This window comes from Rattus rattus, chromosome 9 (genome assembly GCF_011064425.1).
Source record: "Rattus rattus isolate New Zealand chromosome 9, Rrattus_CSIRO_v1, whole genome shotgun sequence".
Lineage (NCBI taxonomy): Eukaryota > Metazoa > Chordata > Mammalia > Rodentia > Muridae > Rattus > Rattus rattus.
The window spans coordinates 33,832,891-33,855,382 of NC_046162.1; the positions used below are offsets into that span (position 1 = coordinate 33,832,891).

Here is a 22,492-nt window from a genome sequence, read left to right on the forward strand (position 1 = left end):
TCCTCTTGTTTTTTAAAAAATTAGTTTCCCTTCAGACCTCTATTCCTAGTCTTCTCCATCCCCTTTCCCCCACCCACTCCTACACTGTTCCTATTCATTAAAGGGAGCAGGTTTCTCATGGGTATCAAACAGCAGCCTGGCATACCAAGTCTCATAAAGACTAGGCACTCCCACTCTCCTATTAAGGCTAGAAGAGGAAACCCAAGAGGAGGAAAAGGTCCCACACAGGCAGGCCTCAGAATTAGAAACAGCCCCTGTTCCCGCTGTTGGGAGTCCCACGTAAAGACCAAGCTATAAAACTATAACATATTACAGAGGGCCCAGGTCAGTTCCATGTAGGCTCCCTAGTTTGTAGTTTAGTCTGAGTCTCTATGAGCCCAGGTTAGTTGATTCTGTGGGTTTCTCTGGCTCCTACAGTCCTTCATCCCCTGCTTCTGAAGAATTCCCCAAGCTCTGCCTAATGTTCAGCCATGACTCTCTGCATCTGTTTCTATCAGTTGCTCTCATTTGGTTGACTTTCGGGAGTGGGGAATGGCCAGGCACTTTTGGTTCCCCTAGATCTCTGAGCTATCCAGCCTCCGGGTCCTCAGCCCTGCCGGCAGTGTCAGGTTGGGCTCCCTCTCATGGCATGGGTCCCAAGCTGGACCAGTCATTGGCTGTCGCTCCCCAATTTCTGCACCACTTTTATCCCTGCACATCTTGTAGGCAGGACAAAGTGTAAAACTGAAGCTTTTGTAGTTGAATCCCTCTACTGGAAATCTTGCCTGGTTACAGGAGATGGCTGGTTCAGGCTCCATATCCCCCATTGCTAGGAGTCTCAGCTAGGGTCACCCTCACAGATTCCTGGGACTTTCCACTATGTTAGGTTGCTAGCTCGTCCTAGAGATGTTCCCTGATGCTAGTTGTCTCTCCTAGTATTCTCTCCCTCCATCCTTCCCCGACCTGATCCCTCCTGTTCCAACCCCATCCCCACCACCCATTCAGTTCCCTCCCTCCAGCTAACCCTTCTCAGTGAGATTCATGCGCCCCACCCCCACCCCGCTTGAGCCCTCCTTGTTCCTTAGCTTCTTTGGGTCTGTGAGTCTGTGAGTTGCAGCGTGCTTATCTTTTACTTTGCGGCTAATATCTACTTATAAGTGAGTCTCTACCATGTCTGACTCTCTGGGCCTAGGCTCCCTCACTCAGGATGATCCTTTCTACTCCCATCCATTTGCATGCAAATTTCATGGTGTCATTGTTTTTTAACAACTGAATAATGCTCCATTGTGTAAGTATACTTTTTCTTTATCCATTCTTTGGGTGAGGGACATCTAGGTTGTTTCCAGTGTCTGGCTATTACGAATAAAGCTATTATGAACTTAACTGAGCAAGTGTCCTTGTGGTACGGTTGAAAGTCCTTTGAATATATACCCAGGAGTGATATAGCTGGGTATTAAAGTAAATTGATTGTCAATTTTCTGAAAAAACCATCACGTTGCTTTCCAAAGTGGCTATACAAGTTTGCACTCCCACCAGCAATAAAGGAGTGTTTGCCTTGCCCCACATCCTTGCCAGCATGAGCAGTCACTTATGCTTTTAATCTTGGCCATTCTGAGGGATATAAGATGGGATCTCAGAGTCATTTTTAGTCACATTCCCCTGATGGTTAAAGACGTTGAGGATTTCTTTAAGTGCTCCTCAGTCATTTAAGATTCCTCTATTGAGAATCTCTGTTTAGATCTGTACCCCATTTTTAATTGTATTGTCTTGTTGATGTCTAGTTTCTTGAGTTCTTTATATATTTTGGATATTAGTCCTCTGTCAGATGTGAGGTTGGTGAAGATCCTTTCCCACTCCGTAGGCTATATTTTATCCTTTTGATTGTGTCTTTTGCCTTTGAAAAACAGATGTTTTCAGTTTCGTGAGCTCTCAGTTTTTAATTGTCGATTTTAGTGCCCTTGCAATTGGTGTTCTGTGCCGGAAGTTGTCTCCTGTGCAATGAGTCCACGGCTATTCCAACTTTCTCTGTTAGGGTTAGTGTCTCTGGTTTTTGTTGCGGTCTTTGATCTACTTGGACTTGAGTTTTGTACAGGACAATAAATAGGGAACTGATTGCTTTCTTATGCATTCAGATATCCAGTTAGACCAGCACCATTTGTTGAAGATGTTTTCATTTTTATTATATAATTTTGTCTTTGTCAAAAATCAAGTGTTCATAGCTTCATGGATTTATCTGGGTCTTCTATTATATTTCATTGAACAGCCTGTCTGTTTTTATGCCAATACCACATGGTTTTTATTACTGTTGTTCTGTAGCACAACTTAAAATAAAGGATGTGATATCTCTGGAAGTTCTTTTATTCTTCAGGGTTCTTTCAGTTAACCTAGGTTTTTTGTTTTCCATATGAAGTTGAGTATTTTCCTTTCAAAGTTTATAAAAGATTGTATTGGATTTTTCTCTTTTTTTAAAATTTATTTTATATATAAGTACACTGTAGCTGTCTTCAGACAAACCAGAAGAGGGCATCAGATCTCATTATAGATGGTTGTAAGCCACCATGTGGTTGCTGGGATTTGAACTCAAGACCTCTGGAAGAGCAATCAGCGCTCTTAACCACTGAGCCAACTCTCCAGCCCCATGTGTTGGAATTTTGATGTGACTTGCATTGAATCTGTAGATTGCTTTTTAAAAGATGGCCCTTTTCACTGTGGTTAATCTGATCAATTCATGAACAGATATCTTCCATCTTCTGATATGTTCTTCAGTTTCCTTCTTCAAAGATTTTGTCATATAGGTCTTCACTCGCTTGGTTAGAGTTACGCCAAGATATTTCATATTATTTGTGGCTGTTGTGAAAGGTATTATTTCTGTGATTTCTTCTATAGCCTGTTTAAAGTTTGTATATAGAAGGGCTATTGATTTTTTTTTAAGTTAATTTTGTATCCAGCCATTCATTGAAGGTGTTTATCAGCTATAGGAGTTCCTTGGTAGAATTTTTGGGGTTGCTTATGTATACTATCATATCATCTGCAAATAGCAATACTTTGACTTCTTCCCCTTAATATCCTTTAGTTGTCTTATTGCTCTAGCTAGAACTTTAAGTGCTATATGGAATAGATATGGAGAGAGAGAGAGTGGATAGCCTTTTCTTGGTCCTACTTTTAGTGAAATTGCTTTGAGTTTCTCTCCAATAGCAAGCTATTGGCTTGCTATATATTGTCTTTATTATGTTTAGGTATGTTCCCTGCATCCCTAAAGACCTTTTTCATAAAAGGGTGTTGGATTGTGTCATAGGCTTTTTCAGTTTCTAATGAGGTCATGTGGTTTTTTTTTTTTTTTTGATTCTTTTTTTTTTTTTTGAGTGGGGACCGAACCCGGGCCCTGCGCTTCCTAGGTAAGCGCTCTACCACTGAGCTAAATCCCCAGCCCCTGGTTTTTTTATTTTAGTTATTTATATGGTGGGTTACATTGACAGATTTTCATATGTTGAACCACCCATGCATCTCATGGTGATCATGGTGAATTATATTTTTAATGCATTCTTGAATTGTTCGTAAATATTTTAGTGAGTATTTTTGCATCAATACTCATAAGGGAATGTGGTCTGAAATTCTCTCTCTTTTTTTTTTTTTTTTGTTGGTCTTTGTGGGGTTTGGGTATCAGGGTGACTATGGCCTCATTTAAAAAATGGCAATGTTCCTTCTGTTTCTTTTTTGTGAAATAATTTAAGGAGTATTGGTATTAGATCTTCTTTAAAAGTCTAGTGAATTCTGTGCTAAAACCATCTGGTCCTGACTTATTTGGGGGAGAGAGACTCTTAATGACTGCTTATATTTCCGTTACGGCTTATAGGACTATAGGATTGTTTACCTGTTCTTGATTTAACTTTGGTAAGTGGAATCTATCAAGAGAAGTTTCCATTTCATTTAGATTTTTCAATTTTGTGGAGTACAGGTTTTTGAAGTGTGACCTAATGATTCTTTAGATTTCCTGGATATCTTTTGTTATATTCCTTTTCCTTTTTTTTTTTTTTTTTTTCTTTTTTTTTTGAGCTGGGGACCAACCCAGGGCTTTGCACTTTGCTAACCACTGAGCTAAATCCCCTAACCCCCCCTTTTCCTTTCTGATTTTGTTAATTTTGATTCATTCTCTCTCTCTCTCTCTCTCTCTCTCTCTCTCTCTCCTCCTCCTCCTCCCTCCCTCCTCCTCCTTTTCCCCTCCCCTGCCCTTGAGTTAGTTTGCATAAGGCTTGGATTTATCCTAAAGAACCAACTCTTTGTTTCATTGATTCATTGGGTCATAAGTGTGCCCTCCATTTCTGGATTGTAGTTCATTCCAGATACTATCAAGCTGACAACTGGGACTAGCCATCACACTATAAGAAGAAAATCAAATTAGTTCTCTTTATAAACTGGAATGTGCTTTTGGGGTATTTGTTGTTAATTTCGCCCCCCAAAAAATTGCAAGCTCTTTGCCAATCTTCATTGATTACCCACAACAAAGTAATTTCGGCATTAGTATAAGCCACTGTACTCTCTACTAGGTATGTTTCTGTTAATTTCCGAAGTCTTACTCTTCCTTTCACAATCAAATCAGAAACATTTCCTATACAGGTTTTTAATCTTTCACTCTGTTTATGTTCTAAAAATTATCCAGTCCAAGATATTGTTTTCTCTCTGTATAAGAATTCCTATGGGAGTATGAGTAGAAGGTAAAATAACCAAAATGCAGTCAAGCTTGAAATGCAAGTAATCTACATGTGCATCCTGTAATCTCTTCCTGCCAGAACCAATTTTCCCTCAGCTTCAGCAGATAAGTTTTGTTGGACTACTTAAGTCTAAATCACCTTGTAAGGTTTGAAATAAATAACTTAACTCTTGAGTAGTTAATCCAATTGTAGGATGAAGCCAGCTAATATCTCCCAGCAAATTTTGAAAATCGTTAAGAGTTTGTAACTGATCTCTTCTGATCTGTATACTCTGTTGCTGAATTTTTATAGACCTAATTTATATCCTAGAGAATTAATAGAATCTCCTATTTTTTTCAGGAGCATTTGTATCCCCTAACATAGCAAAATTCTTTTTTTTTTTAACAAACATTTTCTCCCAAAGTATCTGTATCAGAATCAAGCAACAAGTTATCATCCATATAATGATAAAATTGTTGATAGAGAAAATTTTGCAAATTATTTCTAATGACTGTTGTACAGAATACTGACACAAGGTGAGGCTGTTTAACATTTCTTGTGGTAAAATCTCCCACTTTTAATAACTTTTAATAACTTTCTGATAACTTTTAATGGGCTGTCTGTGGTTAAATATGGGCACAGTGAAAGCAAACTTCTCTCTATCTTGTTCTTGCATGGGTATTGAGAAAAAGCAATCTTTTGAATAAGTCATTGTAGTAGGCTATGTCCTCGGTAACAAAGAAATTAAAGGGAATCCAGGTTGTAAGGAACCCACAGGCTGTGCTACCTTATTAATGGCTCTTTGATCATTTAGCAACTTCCGTTTTCCGGATTTCTTTTTAATTATAGATATAGGAAAATTCCAAGGGCTGATGTACTCTTCTATATATTGAACGTCAAACTGCTCTTGGACCAGCTATTCTAGGGCCTGTAGACTTTCCTTACTTAAGGAGCATTGCTCTACCCAAACAGGCTTGTTAGCTAACCATTTCGATGATAGGGCAATTGCTACTCTATCAAGAGTGATTCTCCTTATAAATTTTGACAGCCAACTTCTTCTGTGTCTTGCCTATGAACTGCCTGAACAGTCTGTAATTGTTTTTTATAACATTTTTCAGCACCTTTATCAGGAATATCTCCTATTTTACAGCTTGTCCCTGAAGTTGAATGAATGCTAATCTGGGTTTCCCGCTGTTGCAATAATTCCATAAATTCCCATAAATTCATGGCTATAACTGCCACATATGGCCTTAATCCTCCTATCTGACCTTCTGCTAGTATACATTTAATCCATTTACATTTTTATTTTACCCGAGACAATGTTCCAATTCCTAGGAACTGTTGAAGTGGCCAAGTTAATTCCAAGAATCTTGTAAAATTATTGGTACATCTGCCCTACAATCCACTAGGCCTTCAATCTCAATTCCATCTAATTGTAATTTCAACTTTGGTCTCTGATCATTTATAGCAGTTTGCCAAAAATACTGTTTTATTGGTACCTTGTTTTATCCATCAGAGTAGTTAAGCTTAGAGTAGCACTGTCTGTCTTATCAGTCATTAATTTTTGTAGTTGCTCTCTAGAACAGTCTCTCCTTGGCTGACAGGGAGTAAGTGGCTCATGTTGTTTTGGAGGTTTAGGGGTTGGGGAAGCAGGGGAAGGGGGCAAGCAAAGCCACCTAGACAACATCTCAATTGTAGGGGATTGACTTGGAATCTCAATGATCTATGTTCGTAAGCCCTTTATCCATTCTTTCCACATCTTCCACATATCCCAGGAAGTTTTCTCCCTGAATTATCAACAGAGAAAATATTATTCTTAGAAACTACTTGAGTACAGTCCTTTAGGAAATGACCCAGTCTTCCACAGCCAAAGCATCAGACATTCTGAACTCTCATAATTTTTGCAATTGCCTGTCCAATCCCAATGAATTATAGGCATTAAATCCAATTTTCACAGTAATTTTAATCTAGTCACAGATAAGTGTGAATCTGGCCTTTAGCCAGATTTAAATGGTCAAAAATCTAACAGCCTTTTTGTATTTGGCATTAGCATTCTCAAAGATAACGACTCAAGTAATACTTCTTTTGCATCTGGATATGATATTGCTCTACTTACAACTAAAGTTAAACCAGTTAAACTGATTTGTAAAAAAAAATCAGTAAAAGATTCACTTGAGTCCTGGATTATCTTGGTAAATGGTTCAGAGTGTCTTCCTCGTTGTTCAACCTCATCCCAAGCATTTAAATATACTGTACACATTGCTCTAAGGTGGCGTCATCAAACAGAATCTGCATTTGTCCTCCCCATATTTACCTTCACCTAAGAACTATTTGGTGACAATATTAATACCTCTGGTTTTATGTTGCTTCATAGCTGAAGCCTTCTCTAGGTGTATTTCCACGGATACACAATTGTATAATGAGGGCCAGCTTCCAATATTAAATCTTTCCAATATTTGGAATTATATGATTTTGAGTGGTGTGATGTAGCCCTGTTGGAGTAGGTGTGTCACTGTGGGCTTTAAGACTCTCATTCTGGCTGCCTGGAAGCCAGTATTCTGCTAGCAGCCTTCAGATGAAGATGTTGAACCCTCAGCTCCTCCTGCACCGTGCCATACCTATTCCAACAAGGCCACACTCATAATAGTGCCACTTCCCATGGGCCAAGCATATTCAAACCACCACAGTATTATAATTGGCTCCCATGGTGATGACTAAAATGAAACCATATGAGGTCCAAATGTCTTCTGCCATTATGTTTTCCACTTTTAACACAGAAAATATTTTCTTGTTTAATCTCACTAATATTCTCTTTCCTCTGGAGACTTCACTTTATTATATTGAAATTTAATATTTCCGTGACTGTCTAGACTCAGTTTTCCCCCTATTTTTTAGTGTCTACAAACATTTACAAAACATTTCTGCTTATTTCAAACTTAATATTTGTTTCAGTACTTAAGCATCTTCCCTAAACTCTGTCCTCTGAGGACTGCCTGTTCTGAGTATTCATTACCAACTCTGAGGTCTGGGATTTCAGCTTCTCCATCTTTGATGGATATCTTTGTCCCATGCACCGGTGTCTAGATTTTCTCATCCAGATCTCGTGTCTAGAACTTGTGCCTAATCTGGATCTCAGGTCCTGTCCTGGAGCTCATGCCCCGCATTGAGCTCCATATACTGCAAGGCTTTTAGGGGTCCCACTTGCGGTTTAATAATAAATACGTGGGGCTGTTGTTCATGTTTAAGGCTGTTGGCCTTTTTGCTGGGGCAGTCTCACAGCTGGCTTCTACCATAACCTGACTTCTCTGCCATTTTCTCCCTCCATGTTGCTCTCACTTCTTTACCTCTCTGTCTTGCTCCTATTCTTCTCTCTGGCTCTTCTGGCTCTCTGCCTGGTCCTTCTGCCCCAGCTTCAGCTTCCAGCTCTTTATTATGCAAAAAGCCACAATCCTTATTCATCTTAATCATTGACTTTGGGTGTTACAGACCTTCCCCATTGTAGTTTACCTTTCTTTTGGGCCGGAGAGCAACATTTACATATCCTGCTAACCTGGCACTGCCAGGTCATCAATTAACAATTGAGAACAGAGGGACATACGTTTTTATAGTCATTAAATATAATATTTGTGGATAATCCCAACATTACTGTGACTTGATATGCAATGACTGGTTGATAGCCTTGGGAGGCCTGCCCTCTCTGAAAAGAAACCTTCAGAAGAGGAGTGGGTTGGTAAGGATAAAGGGAATACAGAGAAGGGACTGGGATGAGAGGAGGGAGGGGAAACATGGGCCAGTATGTAGAATTAATTAATTAATTAATTAATTAATTAACATTAGAGGAAAAACTTTTATAGAATAGATTAAATCTGGAACTGATGTCTCTGTTTTAACTATAGAAGAATAGCCTCCTGAATGACGAATTTGAAAGTAAATTCAACACTGATAGGATTGGAAACTATGAGCTCTGATGAGATTAAACAAAATGTACAAAATTACAATGTATATAGGTCCAGAAGGCATAACGACAGCCTCGCAACCATAGGTTACACATGTTCCGAATAATCTTTGGGGAACAGAGTTTCTGCATCAAAATAATGCAGAGATCTATATTCCCACCTCAAATGGTACCCATTTCTCACAAGTATGGTGGCTAAAGCAAAATATGGGGTATCAAAAACATTTTAAATGCCATATTCCGTAGATCACTGAAGTGTTTGAAGACCATCTATCTTTATTATATCTGAATAGGAAACGTCATTTGTTTGTAGCTATTTACTATCTGTTCAACTTTGAGAACATCTCCAAAAGCCTAAATAAAGCTTATTTCTGTAATAAAGTAAACTAGCACCGAGTATGTCCACAAGTTTGATTCACCAACTAACTTCGATTTCTTAATTATCCTAAACAGTTTGTAATAATAGCTTTCAAGGGCTGTGTGATGGTTTGCATATGTTTGACCCAGGGAGTGGCACTATTAGAAGGTGTGGCCTTGTTGGAGGAAGTGTGTCACTGTGGGGTGGGCTTGGAGACCCTCCTCCCAGCTGCCCGAGGATGTTCAGTCTGTTCCTGGCTTCCTTCGGGTGAAGATGTAGAACTCAGCTCCTCCTGCACCATGCCTGCCTGAATGCTGCGATACTGTCACGCTCCCGCCTTGATAAGGTATAAAAAGATATATATATATATGTGTGTGTGTGTGTGTGTGTGTGTGTGTGTGTATGTATATGTATATATGTATGTATATGAATGTATATATATATATGTATGTATATGTATGTATATAGAAGGTATAAAAAGCCATTATGATTACCAATATAAGGTTTATGACAGTAATCATACTTGCTAATGTATCCATCTCACCTGGGTTAATTGTCCCTTTTTCTTTTCTTTTTTTTTTTTTTTTTTTTTGGAGCTGGGGACCGAACCCAGGGCCTTGTACTTGCTAGGGTAAGCGCTCTACCACTGAGCTAAATCCCAACCCCCCTTTTTCTTTTTGTTCCTATCTTTGAACCATTTCAAAAGGCATTAGATAAAGTCCTAAGGTCCCGTGTTACTGTGTCTTTTATCTTCAAATGTCTTACTTCTTTAAATTTATCAGTTTTAAATTATTTATATCTATCTATGAATTTTCATATACAGTCTCCTTCCTTTTTTCTTAACATTAAAACATGACTTTTAAACATTTTTTACCTGGTTAGAAGTTCTGTTGCTTGGATTACTTGTTTGCTCTCAGTCTGTGTCTGCTCAGATGCTGTCCTGTGCTTGGCCGTACCCCAGTCTTTCGGCTCACACGCAAGATGTGTTTCTGCTTTCCATCTGAAATGGGAGCTGCTTCACCAGACCCTAAGCCCTCCTCCATTCTAGGAAGTTGTTCTTAGACCTAGACGTTAGCTCTTCAGGCCAGCACAAGTCCCCTCAATTCAGACCTCCCTTGCTGGCCTCTGCTGGCTGGGAAATGACTGGCTTTGGAAAATGCTTGTGGGGCTACTCTAGTTGCAGTGCTGATTTTTCTATTCAACAAAGCTTCTTAAACAAGAATTGCTTCTGCTATATTTCTCTGAGCATTTTGTTGTTGTTGCTTTGTTTTGTTTTGTTTTAGTCCCAGGCTGTCTATTCAAGGAGTCTCTAAGCTCTGTGACTTATAGAAAGGACCTGAGAGGGAGAAGAAACAGAATTCATAAGTGTGTCACCTTCACTTTTTCTGAATCACGTCTAGCAATGGTCTGTCCTGTGTGGCTTGGTCTACTCTGAACAGGTCCAAATTTCAATATCTTGGGGTGACAGAGGAACACAGACAAACAGAGAGGACAGACATTTATGCTGCTATGTGCAGTGGAGGCCTGTGGGAATGGGGATTCCCACACGGTGTGCTCTGCTCTGTGCTCATGAAGGACAGGTCACCTGATGCTGCTCTCTAGAGAACCAGAAGGGGGATACAGAAGAGACTAACCTGGGAACCAGCTTTCATGGGAGTGGAGCCCAGGATCCTGTACAGAACCTCTGAATAAGGGAGAAAACAAGGTTCAATCCCTGGTCTCTCATTACAAGCGTCCTGTGCAGATCCTGCAGGCTCAGCAGTAGGTGAAACAGCTTTTCCAGCTCTTCTTCAGGCCCTGATGATAGAGGCGCTGGCAAAAAAACTTGGTCTTCTTGTGGATCTTCCTGCCTGGTTGGCCCACTTCCTGTTCCACTTCCCACTCCTGCAGGAAGACCCTGATTTCAGAGTCGGTCCATGAGCTACAGGGAACGACCTGCAAGGGACGGGAGGGCTGTGATGAGTGCCTTTGATGCAATGCACATGTGCATCTGAGCTCCTTAGAGACCCTTTCTGCACACTGGCAAGCCAGAGATGTCTTCATTCAGACACCAGGGCATTAGGAACATGTGCATGCAAACTCAGACTTGTTATCCGTCCTGCTCTTAGCAGTGTGGAACACACTCACTTACAAGTATACGTAGGTGTCTTCAGTCATAGGACTAGAAAGGGCGGCTACAGGACAAGTGCTACCTGAATACCTAGACTTCCAGGGAGGCACTAACAACCTCCAAGTCTCAGGGTCTCTTGAAAGGACAGAAACCTGGGAACACAGAGTACAAATCTATTCTTGACACAGCTGTCCACATCTGGGGTCTCACATAAGCCTGTAAGTCTCAGAAAAAAACAAATAGGACAGAATACTTTTTTTTCCTCAGAGTCGCCTCTGAATACCTGAGGGCCTTTGTTCTTCCTCCTTCACACTCTTTCCCACATTGGATACTTTGGTGTTTCCCAAACTTTCACCTTGGTTTGCTTCTCTCTGCTCAGAAAAGAATAAAGAATATGTTAAAACCGTTATCATGCAACACGAATCTGTCTCTTAGCTGTGAACAGATTCTGGAACCAGCGCCTTGCAGCATCACAAAGACAATGGACTCTTCACTCCTGATCTACAGATGCCGGTCCATTCTCACCTAAGGGAAAACCTTGGTGGTGAAGAGTAACCAGAGGAAACATCCATGAGCATTGGAGGAGGCCCCTGTTGGAGTGAAAGGTAAAAACTGAAGCCCCCCCACTCCTTTGAGAACACCTGAGCCTCTCCTTCCATTTCTCTTTCTTCCCAATTTTTTTCTATTATCCTAGTGATAGAAACACATATAATATCTCTTCATAAAACCCCAGCTTTGCTTCAAACATATTAAGGTATCAGACAAATTCTATGACCAAATAACTAACTATAGGTCCAGAGAAAGATAAGAACCATGCTCAGCATGTTGCTACAACGCCAGCTCTTTCCTTAGAGGTGGAGGCAGGCTCCGAGTTCTGTGAGGCTTGCTGTGAGCACCAGATGAGTTCCTATTCACATGGAGAGGAGATCCATGCCAGAGACACACATTTAGCTATAAAATTTTGAGCAGAATTGAAAACAAACACTCCAGGTTTCCTCCACAAAACACAAGAGTTGATACTCACACACACCCTTCAAATCATCTACATTTTTCCTGAGTTGTGTGTGCTCCACGAAGTCTTGGAGCTTGAGTTTGCTGTGTCCTGGTGGACGAAAGCGTCTGCGGTGTGGAGGAAGAGCTGTCCTCACTTTCCTGGGCTTCTAGAAATCTGACAAGCAGGTGCAGATCCAGTTGTTTATAAAGCTCTGGGTTATGAATGAGTCAGACCCAGCCTACCTGGATGTGTAGGGTGGATCAGCAAAGATTAACCAGGAGCCTTTAATCCCATCTCAGGAGGCTGAGTTGGGGGGGGGAGGGATGGCCCAGATTTCTGGAATGTTTATGCTACATAGCAAAACACGATCTCAATTGAATATATCAGCTAAAGTGGTAAAATCGATTACATCAACTACTTCAATTTTCTTTTTTTGAGGCAGGGTCTCTCCGTGTAGTCCTGGTGATCCTAGAATTCACAATGTACAAATGTGCAGTCTCTTGGCTCTGTCTTCCCAATTCTGAATCCTAAGATTAAAGATATGGGTTACCATGGCTGGCTAAATTAATAAATTAGCATATCCTTACTTGATCTGAACCTTGGTAGAAAATTTGAGACATACAGAGTGTTTTTAGTCTATTATTTTGCAGCAAAGAATCATCTCTAAGACCGTAGCTAATCGATAACAATTGGGGAATTGATCTTCACCACGAGGCGCTATGAACAAAAGGAAGCCATGTGGGTTGAGGGGAGACCATGGGATAGCAAGAAAGCAAGGACTGTGGGAAAGGCCAGTGTGATGGAGCAGTGGGTCCTCCTCTGGTGTGGAGGCCACACTGGATCTGCCAACTCTGGGTTTGGCCCCTGAGCCCTGCTGTCTTTCATTTCTTCGCAGTGCTATTTTAATTTTTTTTTTTTCCGGAGCTGGGGACCGAACTCAGGGCCTTGCGCTTGCTAGGCAAGCGCTCTACCACTGAGCTAAATCCCCAACCCCGCTATTTTAATTTTTAACTCATAGTATTTTTAAGTGTTATTTGGGACTTTCACAACATGAACCCAGATCATACTCATTTCCTATTCTCCAGGGTCTGACCTCAAACACCCTTATGACCTCTTGCCACAAAAAAAGAAAAGAAGAAAACCAAACAAAACAAGCCCAGTTTGTAGTCTCCATATACTCAGTGGAGTACTGAGGTCTGCCCCTCACCATGGCTGTGGCCATATTGTTCCATGCTTGCCAGCCATTTCATACTGTTGCTGTAACGTGCCTGCCAATCATTGACATGGAAAAATTACTTGACTCAGAGAAAGGTCATGCTGATCCCAAACCCTGTTATGTTCTGTATGTTGTGAGGTTTGTTAATCTTAAGAAATTCCATGAAGCTTTATGTAGAACCCATCAAATTAAAAGTCAATATGAGCTCTTATGTCTAAAATGGCTTGAGTCAGAGCTGACCACCGGGAAGCTCTTCTTGTACCTGTGTATGATCTCACTATAACTTTTATGGTTTTTTTCCCTTTATAAGCCAGCCCTGAGAAATGTTCATGCCCATAGCCTCAGCCCCCAAATTCTTTGCTATGACCCCACCCAAGTCAACTCAGTCAGCCAACTGGGTCTCGAGGGAGCAAGGATTGAAAAGAAAAAGACACTTAGACAACACTATAGCATGACTGCAGCCAGTGCTAAGGCTGAAGTGGGTTTATTTTTTTTCCACTCTGCTCTTATATCATTCTAGGTACATACAAAGAATATGGTCAGTTCTAGGTCAAGGAACAGACAAGGCAATAAAAAAAAGTCCTGTGGTATTCAGGGACCTATCAAGATGATCAAGCTCTTGAGCCTACTTCCTTGTCCTAGGCAATGTCAAATTCCTGCCAAATTTCTAGAAGTGACCCCAAGAGCTCTCCACATAACCCTGATCAATCAGTCTTAGGGTGTGTATTCAAAAAACCATCTCTGCTTGACTGAGATCACTGTTCGTGTGGTTTATGGGTCAACTCATGGACCCCAACAGGAGCATGATCAAACTCCCAGTGGCCAGGACCTTAAGAAAAACTGAGTCCTACGTACACCATCAGAAGCCAGCAAGTACTGAGACCTACATTTCAGCATCCTTATCACACTGTTTAAGAGTTCTCTTTGATGGCTTTCTTTCTAGGCTTTATGACCCTCTTTCTCACTTGTGAGTCTGCAGTCAACTTTACAACTGCAAAAGTAGTTTCCTTGCCCTTTACAATGTTGGGGTCTGGGAATCACTACACAAACCACTCTGACCAATCGCCATCAATTAGGGATGGTTTATTGAATGCCACACCTCAAGACTGATCAATCAGGACCACAGGTCAAACTTGGGAGCTGACGCCAATGTTCTGTCAAGATCCTATAGAGCTTTTTAAGCCTGAGATCTGCAATTCTCTGTGCCAAGTTATTCTGCCAGTTAGGATTTAGGGATAGGGGGCTTCCTTAGGAACAATGGTTGTACACTTCTCCTGCTCCCATTTGTAGGGGTATTCAACTGTGATGGGGACTTGCCTCATCTAACATCCATGTCTTAACTTAAAGATCAAGATAAAGACAGACAGGAGAGGGCAAGTTCCAGGGCACCAGGGAATGAACATTCTGCTGTCCCTCTTTCCTTATGGACCCCACTGAAGTGACAAGGATAAGGCAGGAGAGAGTTACTATAAGGACCTTTATTTAACTCCACATTTTTCCCTTATGAGGTAGAGAAATAAGCCCATACCCACAAGGTTCACAATCCCAGGTTTTCGGAATATAAACAAAGAAAGGCCACTTGTCTTCATTGAGGATCTGGGTGTTATTCAGCGGTGGGCCATGGCTGCTGGAAGCTAGGGTCTCCTGGGGCAAAGTTAGGAAGTAAGTTTGGAGCTGACATTGAATGGCTGGGGTTCCAGTGCTCCCCTCTTGGAAACAGGGAGTCCTCCTGTGACATCATTGGTAGTGAATTCCCTTGAAGCTGTGCAGAAGGAGCAGCAACACCATAATCCCAAGGCTGGTTCCTGGGAGTTTGAGGGTACATGGAAAGTGAAGGGTTACCAGCCCCATCGTCGAGAGGACCTGAGAGGAAGAAGAGAGTCTTCATAACCATGGCAGCCTTACTCTCTCTGAATCATGCTAAGTGATGGTCTATTCTGTGTGTCAGGGTTCACCCCGAATATGTCTAATTCCCATTCCCTTGGGGTGACAGAAGAATGTAGACAAACACAGAGGACAGACATTTACTTTTGCTATGTTCAGTGGAGGCTTGTGGGAATGGGGATTCCCCTACACTGTGTGCTCTGCTCCATTCTTAGGAAGGAGAGGTCAGCTGATGCTGCTCTCTACAGCACTTGAAAGGGCAGTGAATACAGAAGAAGCTAACCTGGGACATGGCTTCCCTGGGGACTGGAGCCCAGGATCCTGTACAGAGCTTCTGCATAAGGAGAAAATAAAGGCTCAATCCCTGGTCTCTCATTACAGAGTGTCCTGTGTAGATCCCGCAGGCTCAGCAGCAGGTCAAAACAGCTTTCCCAGCTCTTTCTCAGGCCCTGCTGATAGAGGCGTCTGCAAAGAGCCCTGGTCTTCTTGTGGATCTTCCTGCCCGGATGGCCCATTTCCTGTTCAACTACTTCCCATTCCAGCAGGAAGACCCTGATTTCAGAGTCGGTCCATGAGCTTCCAGTAGAACCTGCAGGGGATGGAGGGCTGTGATTAGCACCTTGACGTCATGTACATGCACATCCAAACTTTTCGTAAGGAGCTTTCCTACACACTGACAAATCAAAAGTGGCCTCGTTCAGTTACCAGGGGAATTAATCATGTGCTTGCAAGAGTAGAATTATCATTTGCTTTGCTCTTAATAGCATGGAGCACCCTCACTTGCAAGTAAGCTTGGATGTCTTCAGTTGTAGAAAATATATTACAGACTAAAAGGGGCTGTCACAGAAAAAGTGCTACCTGGAGACATTGTCCCTGCCTACACTCAAGACTCCTCCTTCCAGGGTAGTGCTCACAGCCACCAAGACTTTGGGATTGCTGTAAAAAGCACAGAAACCTAAGACAACTGCAAGTCTATCCTTGACACAGCTGGGGTCTCGCATAAGCCTGTAAGTCTCAGAAAACACACATAGGATAGAATACTTTGGTTTTTTTTTTTTTCCTCAGAGTTGCCTCTCAATACCTGAGGGCCTTTGTCCTGCCCGCTTCCTACTCCGTCCCACATTGGATCCTTCAGTGTTTCTCAAACTTTCGCCTTGGTTTGCTTCTGTCTGTTCAGAAATGAGCAATGAAAATATTTAAAATGTTATCATGCAACAAGAATCTGCCTCTCAGGTGTGAGCAGATTCCGGACCCAGCCCCTCGCAGCATCACAAAGACAATGGACTCTTCACTCGTGATCTACAGATGCTGGTTCATTCTCACCTAAGGGGAAACCTTGGTGGTGAAGTGTAACCAGGGGAAAGATCCATGAATATTAGAGGAGCCCCCTGTTGGAGTGAAAGGCAAAAAACCGAAACCCCTCTCCTTTGAGAAGACCCCCAATCCCTTCCCGTCTGAGAAGTCCTCAGCCAGTCCTATACACATTGCTCCATTTAAACTTTGGTTGAAAACCTGAAACATACAGAATGGTTTTAGTCCATTGTTTTTTAACTAAGAATCATTTCTAAGATTGTAGCTAACCCATAATAATTGGGGGGAAATGGTGTCTGGCAACATCTTCACCAAGAAGCACAAAGATCAGAAGGTGGAGACTGGGAATCATAGACAGTACAGTCTGGGAAAGGCAGGTGTGGTGGAGCAGTGGGCCCTCCTGTGATGGAGGCCATACTGGATCTGCCAACTCTGGGCCTGGCACTGAGCCCTGCTGTCTTTTATTTTATCTCAGTTCTGTTGGCAGTCTGAATGTCTGTATCCTATACCCTTCCCTGCTCTTCACAAGCACCTAGCTGCTCCTTCTAGCAGGTGTGATGGGAAGGTCTTGGCACTGTGTTCACTTTAACGGAAAGGACACTGAGGGACGGCATGGCTGAACAGAGACCCATGTCTTTAATTTTCAAGGGTAGAAAAAACAAACCCTCATTCTGTTCCTTGTTAGGTTTTCGTGGTTTGAGTTTGTTGAGAAAATATCTTACATAACCCAGGCTATCCTGTAACCCACTCTGTAGACAGAGATGACCATCAACTTCTGCCCTTCCTGTCTTGATCTCCCAGTTGCTGGGGTTATACCCAGGAGTCAGGCACTCATATCATGTAATTCTGTGGAGAAAAAAACAAAAAGAAAAAACACTGTTATATAGAGCAGCAAGGTTTGCAATCAGTAAGCAATTTTAATATGGATTTTAAGCCCTGAGACAGGAGAAAGTGAACTAGGAAGACTGAGTGTTAACTCCTCAAGGAGAAAGGCATCTTTTCTTTTCCTTTCTCTTTTCTCTTCTTTGTTCTTTGTCTTCCTTTGGAGACCCATGCTCTCCCTTTATCATTTAGCAATTGTCTGGCCTGTGTGTCGTAGTCCAACTGTGAACAAGTCCTACTAGTGATGTCCCTGACTTCTTTTCCTGAGTCCTAAAGTTTCAGATTGATTCTCCGGCTCAGCTATTTATCCATCTTTTTTCTTTGGGTCTTTTTATGTTTCTTTAAACTACCCTGTCTTCCCCCTTGAGAATAGGACCACTGAACCAACCAAGCAGGGCACATATGTGCCCTTGTTTCTAAAGCAGAAAGCATGAGCCTGCACGGTTCTGCATCAGGTCCTCTGTAGATATTTGTGGCTCTGTTTTTGCAGGACTCCTAACTATGGGAGCTGATGTATCTTTTACTCATTTGCCTGCTCTTGGGACTCTTTTCCTCCTATTGGGTTGCCTTGTCCAACCTTGGCTTTAGTTTTGTTCGTCTGTCTGTTTTCACATGTTTAGTAACCAGTCTCAGTGAAGTCTGTTCTTTTTGGAAGTGAGAACCAGGCAGACTCTATTGAGGGGAGATGGCATGTGGGAGTGGGAGGGAATTGAATTAGAGTGGAGGAAAGGGAAACTGTGTTCAGGATTTATTGTATGAGAGAATCTATCTTAATTTTTTAAAAAGTATTACTTTGTATACCCCCCCACACACACACAACCTTTTTTCCCTCTTTTGTTCATCACCCAGGTTGTCAGTCATGTTGGCAAACCCTTTGCCAGTTGAGCTACATAGTCATTTGGCAACTTTTTAATCATGGGTACAGGGAACATTGATCTGAGCTATTCCTTGTCTTAAGCTAAACAACTGAGATCCTTAGTCGGAATAAGAGGCATCTGTTGATCAGCAATTAAGAATTTCTTGTTTTACAGTTGAAGCCAGGAGTTAATTCCTTAATCCATGCACTGGTACGTGATTAATAGATTCCTATCAAGTGAATATAGTTTTCATGCTTTATTTGTTCATTTATCTATTTTGCTAAACAGCAGCAGGTTACAGTGGAAATTGAGATGTACACTGCTGTGGTGATGTCAGAACTGTACCCGGTAGTCTGGGATCTCTGTCCAGTCTCACATATATAGATGCTCAGTGTGAGGGAGGCTGGATGTCTTCCCACTTCAGGACAGCTCTCTTAGGCAACCAGGGTCACATCAAAGTCCTGTCTCCCTTTATCATATTAAGCAATTGTCTGATGATCCAGAATCCCAGGGTTTTCTAGCAAGTCTTAGTAACCCTTCCAAGGTGGATAAGGCCAGATCTGGCTGGCCAGTGTGCAGGGAGGGTCCCTAAGAAGTACTCAAATGTGTATGATATAAAATGTTCTCATCGCACTGCTCTGTCCATTACAGGTCTTCCCATCAGTCATGGGGTGAAAATCAGGGCCTTCCTGCAGTAGTGGGATGTAGTTAAACAGGAAGTTGACCTCCCAGGAAGCACAGAATTCCAGAGCTGTTTCCCAGTGGCTCTACCACCCTGGCCTGAGGAAGAGCTAAAGAAGCTGTTTCCACCAGTGTTGATCCTGTAGGATCTGAACTAGACTTCTTAAAGCCAATGAAAACGACCAAAAACGACCAAGGAGTGAACCTTTGTTTTGTTCTTATGCAGAGGCACTGTCCAGGATCTTTAGTAAAAGATGGGAAGATGGTGGCCTCCCTGGTGTTTCTCTCTTATATTTACCTTTCGAATCCTCTCTATTGAGGGGTATGCTGGCTCAATAGAATGTGATAGGTCCTTCTACTGGTTCCCTCTGTGAAAGACAGAAAAGACTTTTCCACTCTGCAGACTCCCTGTCTCCCTATTTCTTGTTTGTTCAGTAATAATATTGTGGTCCCTACTGTTGCAGGATATTTGATCATGTTATGAACTCCCCCAAGATTGTGAACTGTTTCTAAGGTATGGCTCAGCCTTTGATCCTAGAGCTATTTACAATAAACAAGTAGTTCATGGTGTGGCTCAGCCGTAGCACACACCTTTAATTCAAGAACTAAATAAAGTCAACCATAGGTCAAGAGGCAGAGCAAGTAATCACCTGACTGGAGTGAACATAAGTAAACAGAAAGGAGGGTCTTTGAACTGAAGGGCATTTAACACAGTGTAAAGAAGGAGAAAAGGGCCTTCTCCTCCTGGGACATTGGTAGAGCTTTTTCCTTCTGGGACATTGGTGGTATAGGAAGGTCCGCTGGGTGGTTTCTCTGCCTCTCTGAGCTAGCAGGCTTTCACAATAGCATCTGGCTCCCAAGTCTTTATTTGGTAAGTTAAATGGCTGGGATTTTTGTTTCTTAAAATAACACCCTAGGGGTCATGCATGCTAGGCAAGCATTTTACCAACTGAGAGAAAGACAATACATATTAAATGTTGAGGAAAATGCAGTAAGTAGAATTGGGGAAGCCAGTAAGAGTTGTTTTGTTTTGTGGGATTGGGTCTCATGTAGTCCTGGCTGCCTTAGAACTTACTGTGTAACCTTCACATGACCCTCCCTCCACCTTCTACCTCTCTCATGCTGGTTTCACAGCTCTATGCTACTGGTCTTGGTGTCTAGGATTGATTGATTGATTGATTGATTTAACTAAACTTAGTCAATACCACCAATTTTATTCAATTAACAATTATTGGTAGGAGGGACCCAGGAGACGGCTCAGTGAGTAAGGACATTTCTACCAACACTGTCAATCCTAGTTTGATCCTCAGGACCCACACTGTAGACGGAGAGAACTGACTTCTTTATGTCTTCCTCAGATCTCCAAATTTGTGCCATGGCATGGGTTCCCTGATCACCCATTCCAATCTCTAGATAGATTCAACTAAAAATTTTAATTTAGATTTTAGTTTGACTAATATAGGGACATAGTGACTAGTAATGTGTGATAGACTTTAAGAGATTAACAAGACATTTAGCTACTAATTTAATTTCCAGGGACTCCGTCCTTGGACACCTGCAAGTGTCAATGACCTCAGTTTAATTTCTAGTTTTCCATTCTAATGGGGGATGGAGTTAATCTAAGAATCCAGTATCAGAAGGAATTCTACCTTCTCTATAAACTTTTGAGCATGACCTAGTCAAAGTTTTTGGTAAATGGTTTACTCCCACGGTTTCTAGAGCCAATATCAGAAAGAGTCCTGAAGGCTGATCAAGTACCTCTGGAAAATATTTCCAAAGGGTACATGCATCTGTTTTCTGGTCCTGGCTCTGAGACCAGTTCAATGATGGGCCAGACCTAATAGCTCACACCAATGATGCCAGCAATTAGAAAGCTGTAACAGGAGGGTTTCTATAAGTTCCAGGCAAGCTTGAACTAAATAATACGTCCCAGATCAGCCCTGTGTATACAAAGATTATCAAAAATGAGAAGGGGAGAGAAGAGGAAGAAAGAGGAGTAGTGGAAGAAGGAGAGAAGAGAGACACATATAAGTAATTAAAGGAGCAGTCTAGGGCCCATCCTGTATTCCCTATGAAATGGCCTGAAATCAGTTACTTCCTGCCCACTCCATATGCACTGCAAAGTGAACTGGGAATTGGGATGTTTTCAACATTGTTTGACTGAATCTTTGTTACTCGTGTGCTGTTTGACTTTCTCCTCAGGAAGTGTTAGAAATCCTGAGGGAAATTGGGATATTGTCCGTCTTGGGCAGTGTAGGATGCCTGAGAGATCCATTGTGACTCATGGTGTGGCCTTTAATCAACTTTGCTAAATGTGAAGGGATTCATTGTTTCATAATGGGAGCTTCAGAGACAAATTGGCTTGAAAAGTGGCTTTTAAAGACAGACCCTTTTGGTCTTGCCAAAAGATGGACTTGGAACATTTTTCTCTAACTGACTAAGAAAAGTAAGTTGTCTTTGACTTTGTCAAATGAGTGGAGGCAGTCAATATGACAGTGAAACCATAAGCTCTCTGGAGCTAGCAAGGCTGACCTGTGAATGGTGTTTTCAGGAGTTAAGTCTGTAATTAGAGCAAGGAGCTGGTAATCACCTCAGGATTGTCTAGATTACTAAGACTGTCTATAAAGAGATTGGCATAGAGTATTTCATTAATCTGGTAATGACAGCTCATATTTATGATCCCAGCTCTTTGGGAAAAAGATGAGAGGAGGACCAGAAGTTCAACCTTAGTGGGTTAGGCAGTATTTATAGTGTTGGATTCTCAGCAGGCTTTGTTTAGTTTTGATCTCATGTAGCCCAGACTAGCCTTGAACTTGCTATCTAGCCCAGAATGACCTAGAATTCCTGATCCTACTGTTTCTAAATCCTAAGTGTTGGGTTTACAGGCCTATACCACAAAAACCCAGTTCTCTGAAATTAAAAAAAAAAAATCGAAAATTCATTATGTCTTCTGACCACAAATGTCCATTTGTTGAGTAACTGTAATAGAAAATGATGAGGCTGCCATGGTCGTAACTAGAATACTGTCAGAAGTCTTAGGACAAACTTTCCCATTCCTTCTGATGTGCTGACTGAGAAGGTGAGGAGAAAGAAAGAGAGGAAGGCAAGGAGAAAGAGAAAGAAAGGGTAAGCACCCGCTAAGCTTGTTTTTAGAGGCATATTCAAGTAAACTTCTCCAAATCCAGTTTAGAGCGGAAACGCCAGATGACAGACATAGCCTGGTCACTGAGCTGCCCTAGCAGGGAACATTCGCGGACTCTGAGCTCTGGTGGCTCTACCTGGAGCTGAGGTGCCGAGAAGATTGAGGGTTGACTGGCAGGCCGAGTGCGATGAGCGTCCCGCTTTAAGATGACGGGAAAAGGTCAGAGGTTGGCCCTACCCAGCGTGGCAACGCCCAGCAAAACTCTTCTTTAAGAGCCCGACACGCGCCGTAGACTTAAGGCGATCTTCCAGGTTCACCCAAGAACTGAAAGAACCTCGACCTGACAGGCTGACAGAACTCGTCCTACAGGCGCCTTGGCGCTGCGCAGCCGCAGTATGAATGATAAAGCCCCCCGCCCTTGACGTCACAGACCCC

At 42.0% G+C, this 22,492-nt stretch overlaps 1 protein-coding gene across 2 annotated transcripts; it reads right to left on the minus strand.

The window, feature by feature from the left end:
• Positions 1–14,758: 14,758 nt before the first annotated feature.
• LOC116908612 lies at positions 14,759–22,447 on the minus strand. Of its 2 annotated transcripts, none has more exons than XM_032911844.1 (5): positions 22,194–22,447; positions 17,218–17,341; positions 16,266–16,353; positions 15,468–15,773; positions 14,759–15,163 (listed from the first exon to the last, which is right to left on the minus strand). In XM_032911844.1, the coding sequence occupies exons 4-5, from the start codon at positions 15,697–15,699 to the stop codon at positions 14,904–14,906; spliced, it is 492 nt and encodes a 163-aa protein (XP_032767735.1). In that variant the 5' UTR covers positions 15,700–15,773; positions 16,266–16,353; positions 17,218–17,341; positions 22,194–22,447; the 3' UTR covers positions 14,759–14,903. The 2 variants fall into 2 exon arrangements, with proteins under 2 accessions (XP_032767735.1, XP_032767734.1); XM_032911843.1 differs by having other exon boundaries at positions 17,244–17,341; positions 22,194–22,444.
• Between the last annotated feature and the right edge of the window lie 45 nt (positions 22,448–22,492).

Excerpts from the sequence above, each read along its gene's own strand:
- LOC116908612 (XM_032911843.1), bottom strand. The coding sequence starts at position 17,264 with ATGGTCATCTCTGTCTACAGA. Across the intron at positions 15,774-16,265 it reads GGCAGGACAAAGGCCCTCAG|GTTCTACTGGAAGCTCATGG; the intron begins GTATTGAGAGGC and ends CATCCCCTGCAG. Across the intron at positions 15,164-15,467 it reads CCAGGGAAGCCATGTCCCAG|GTCCTCTCGACGATGGGGCT; the intron begins GTTAGCTTCTTC and ends TCTTCCTCTCAG.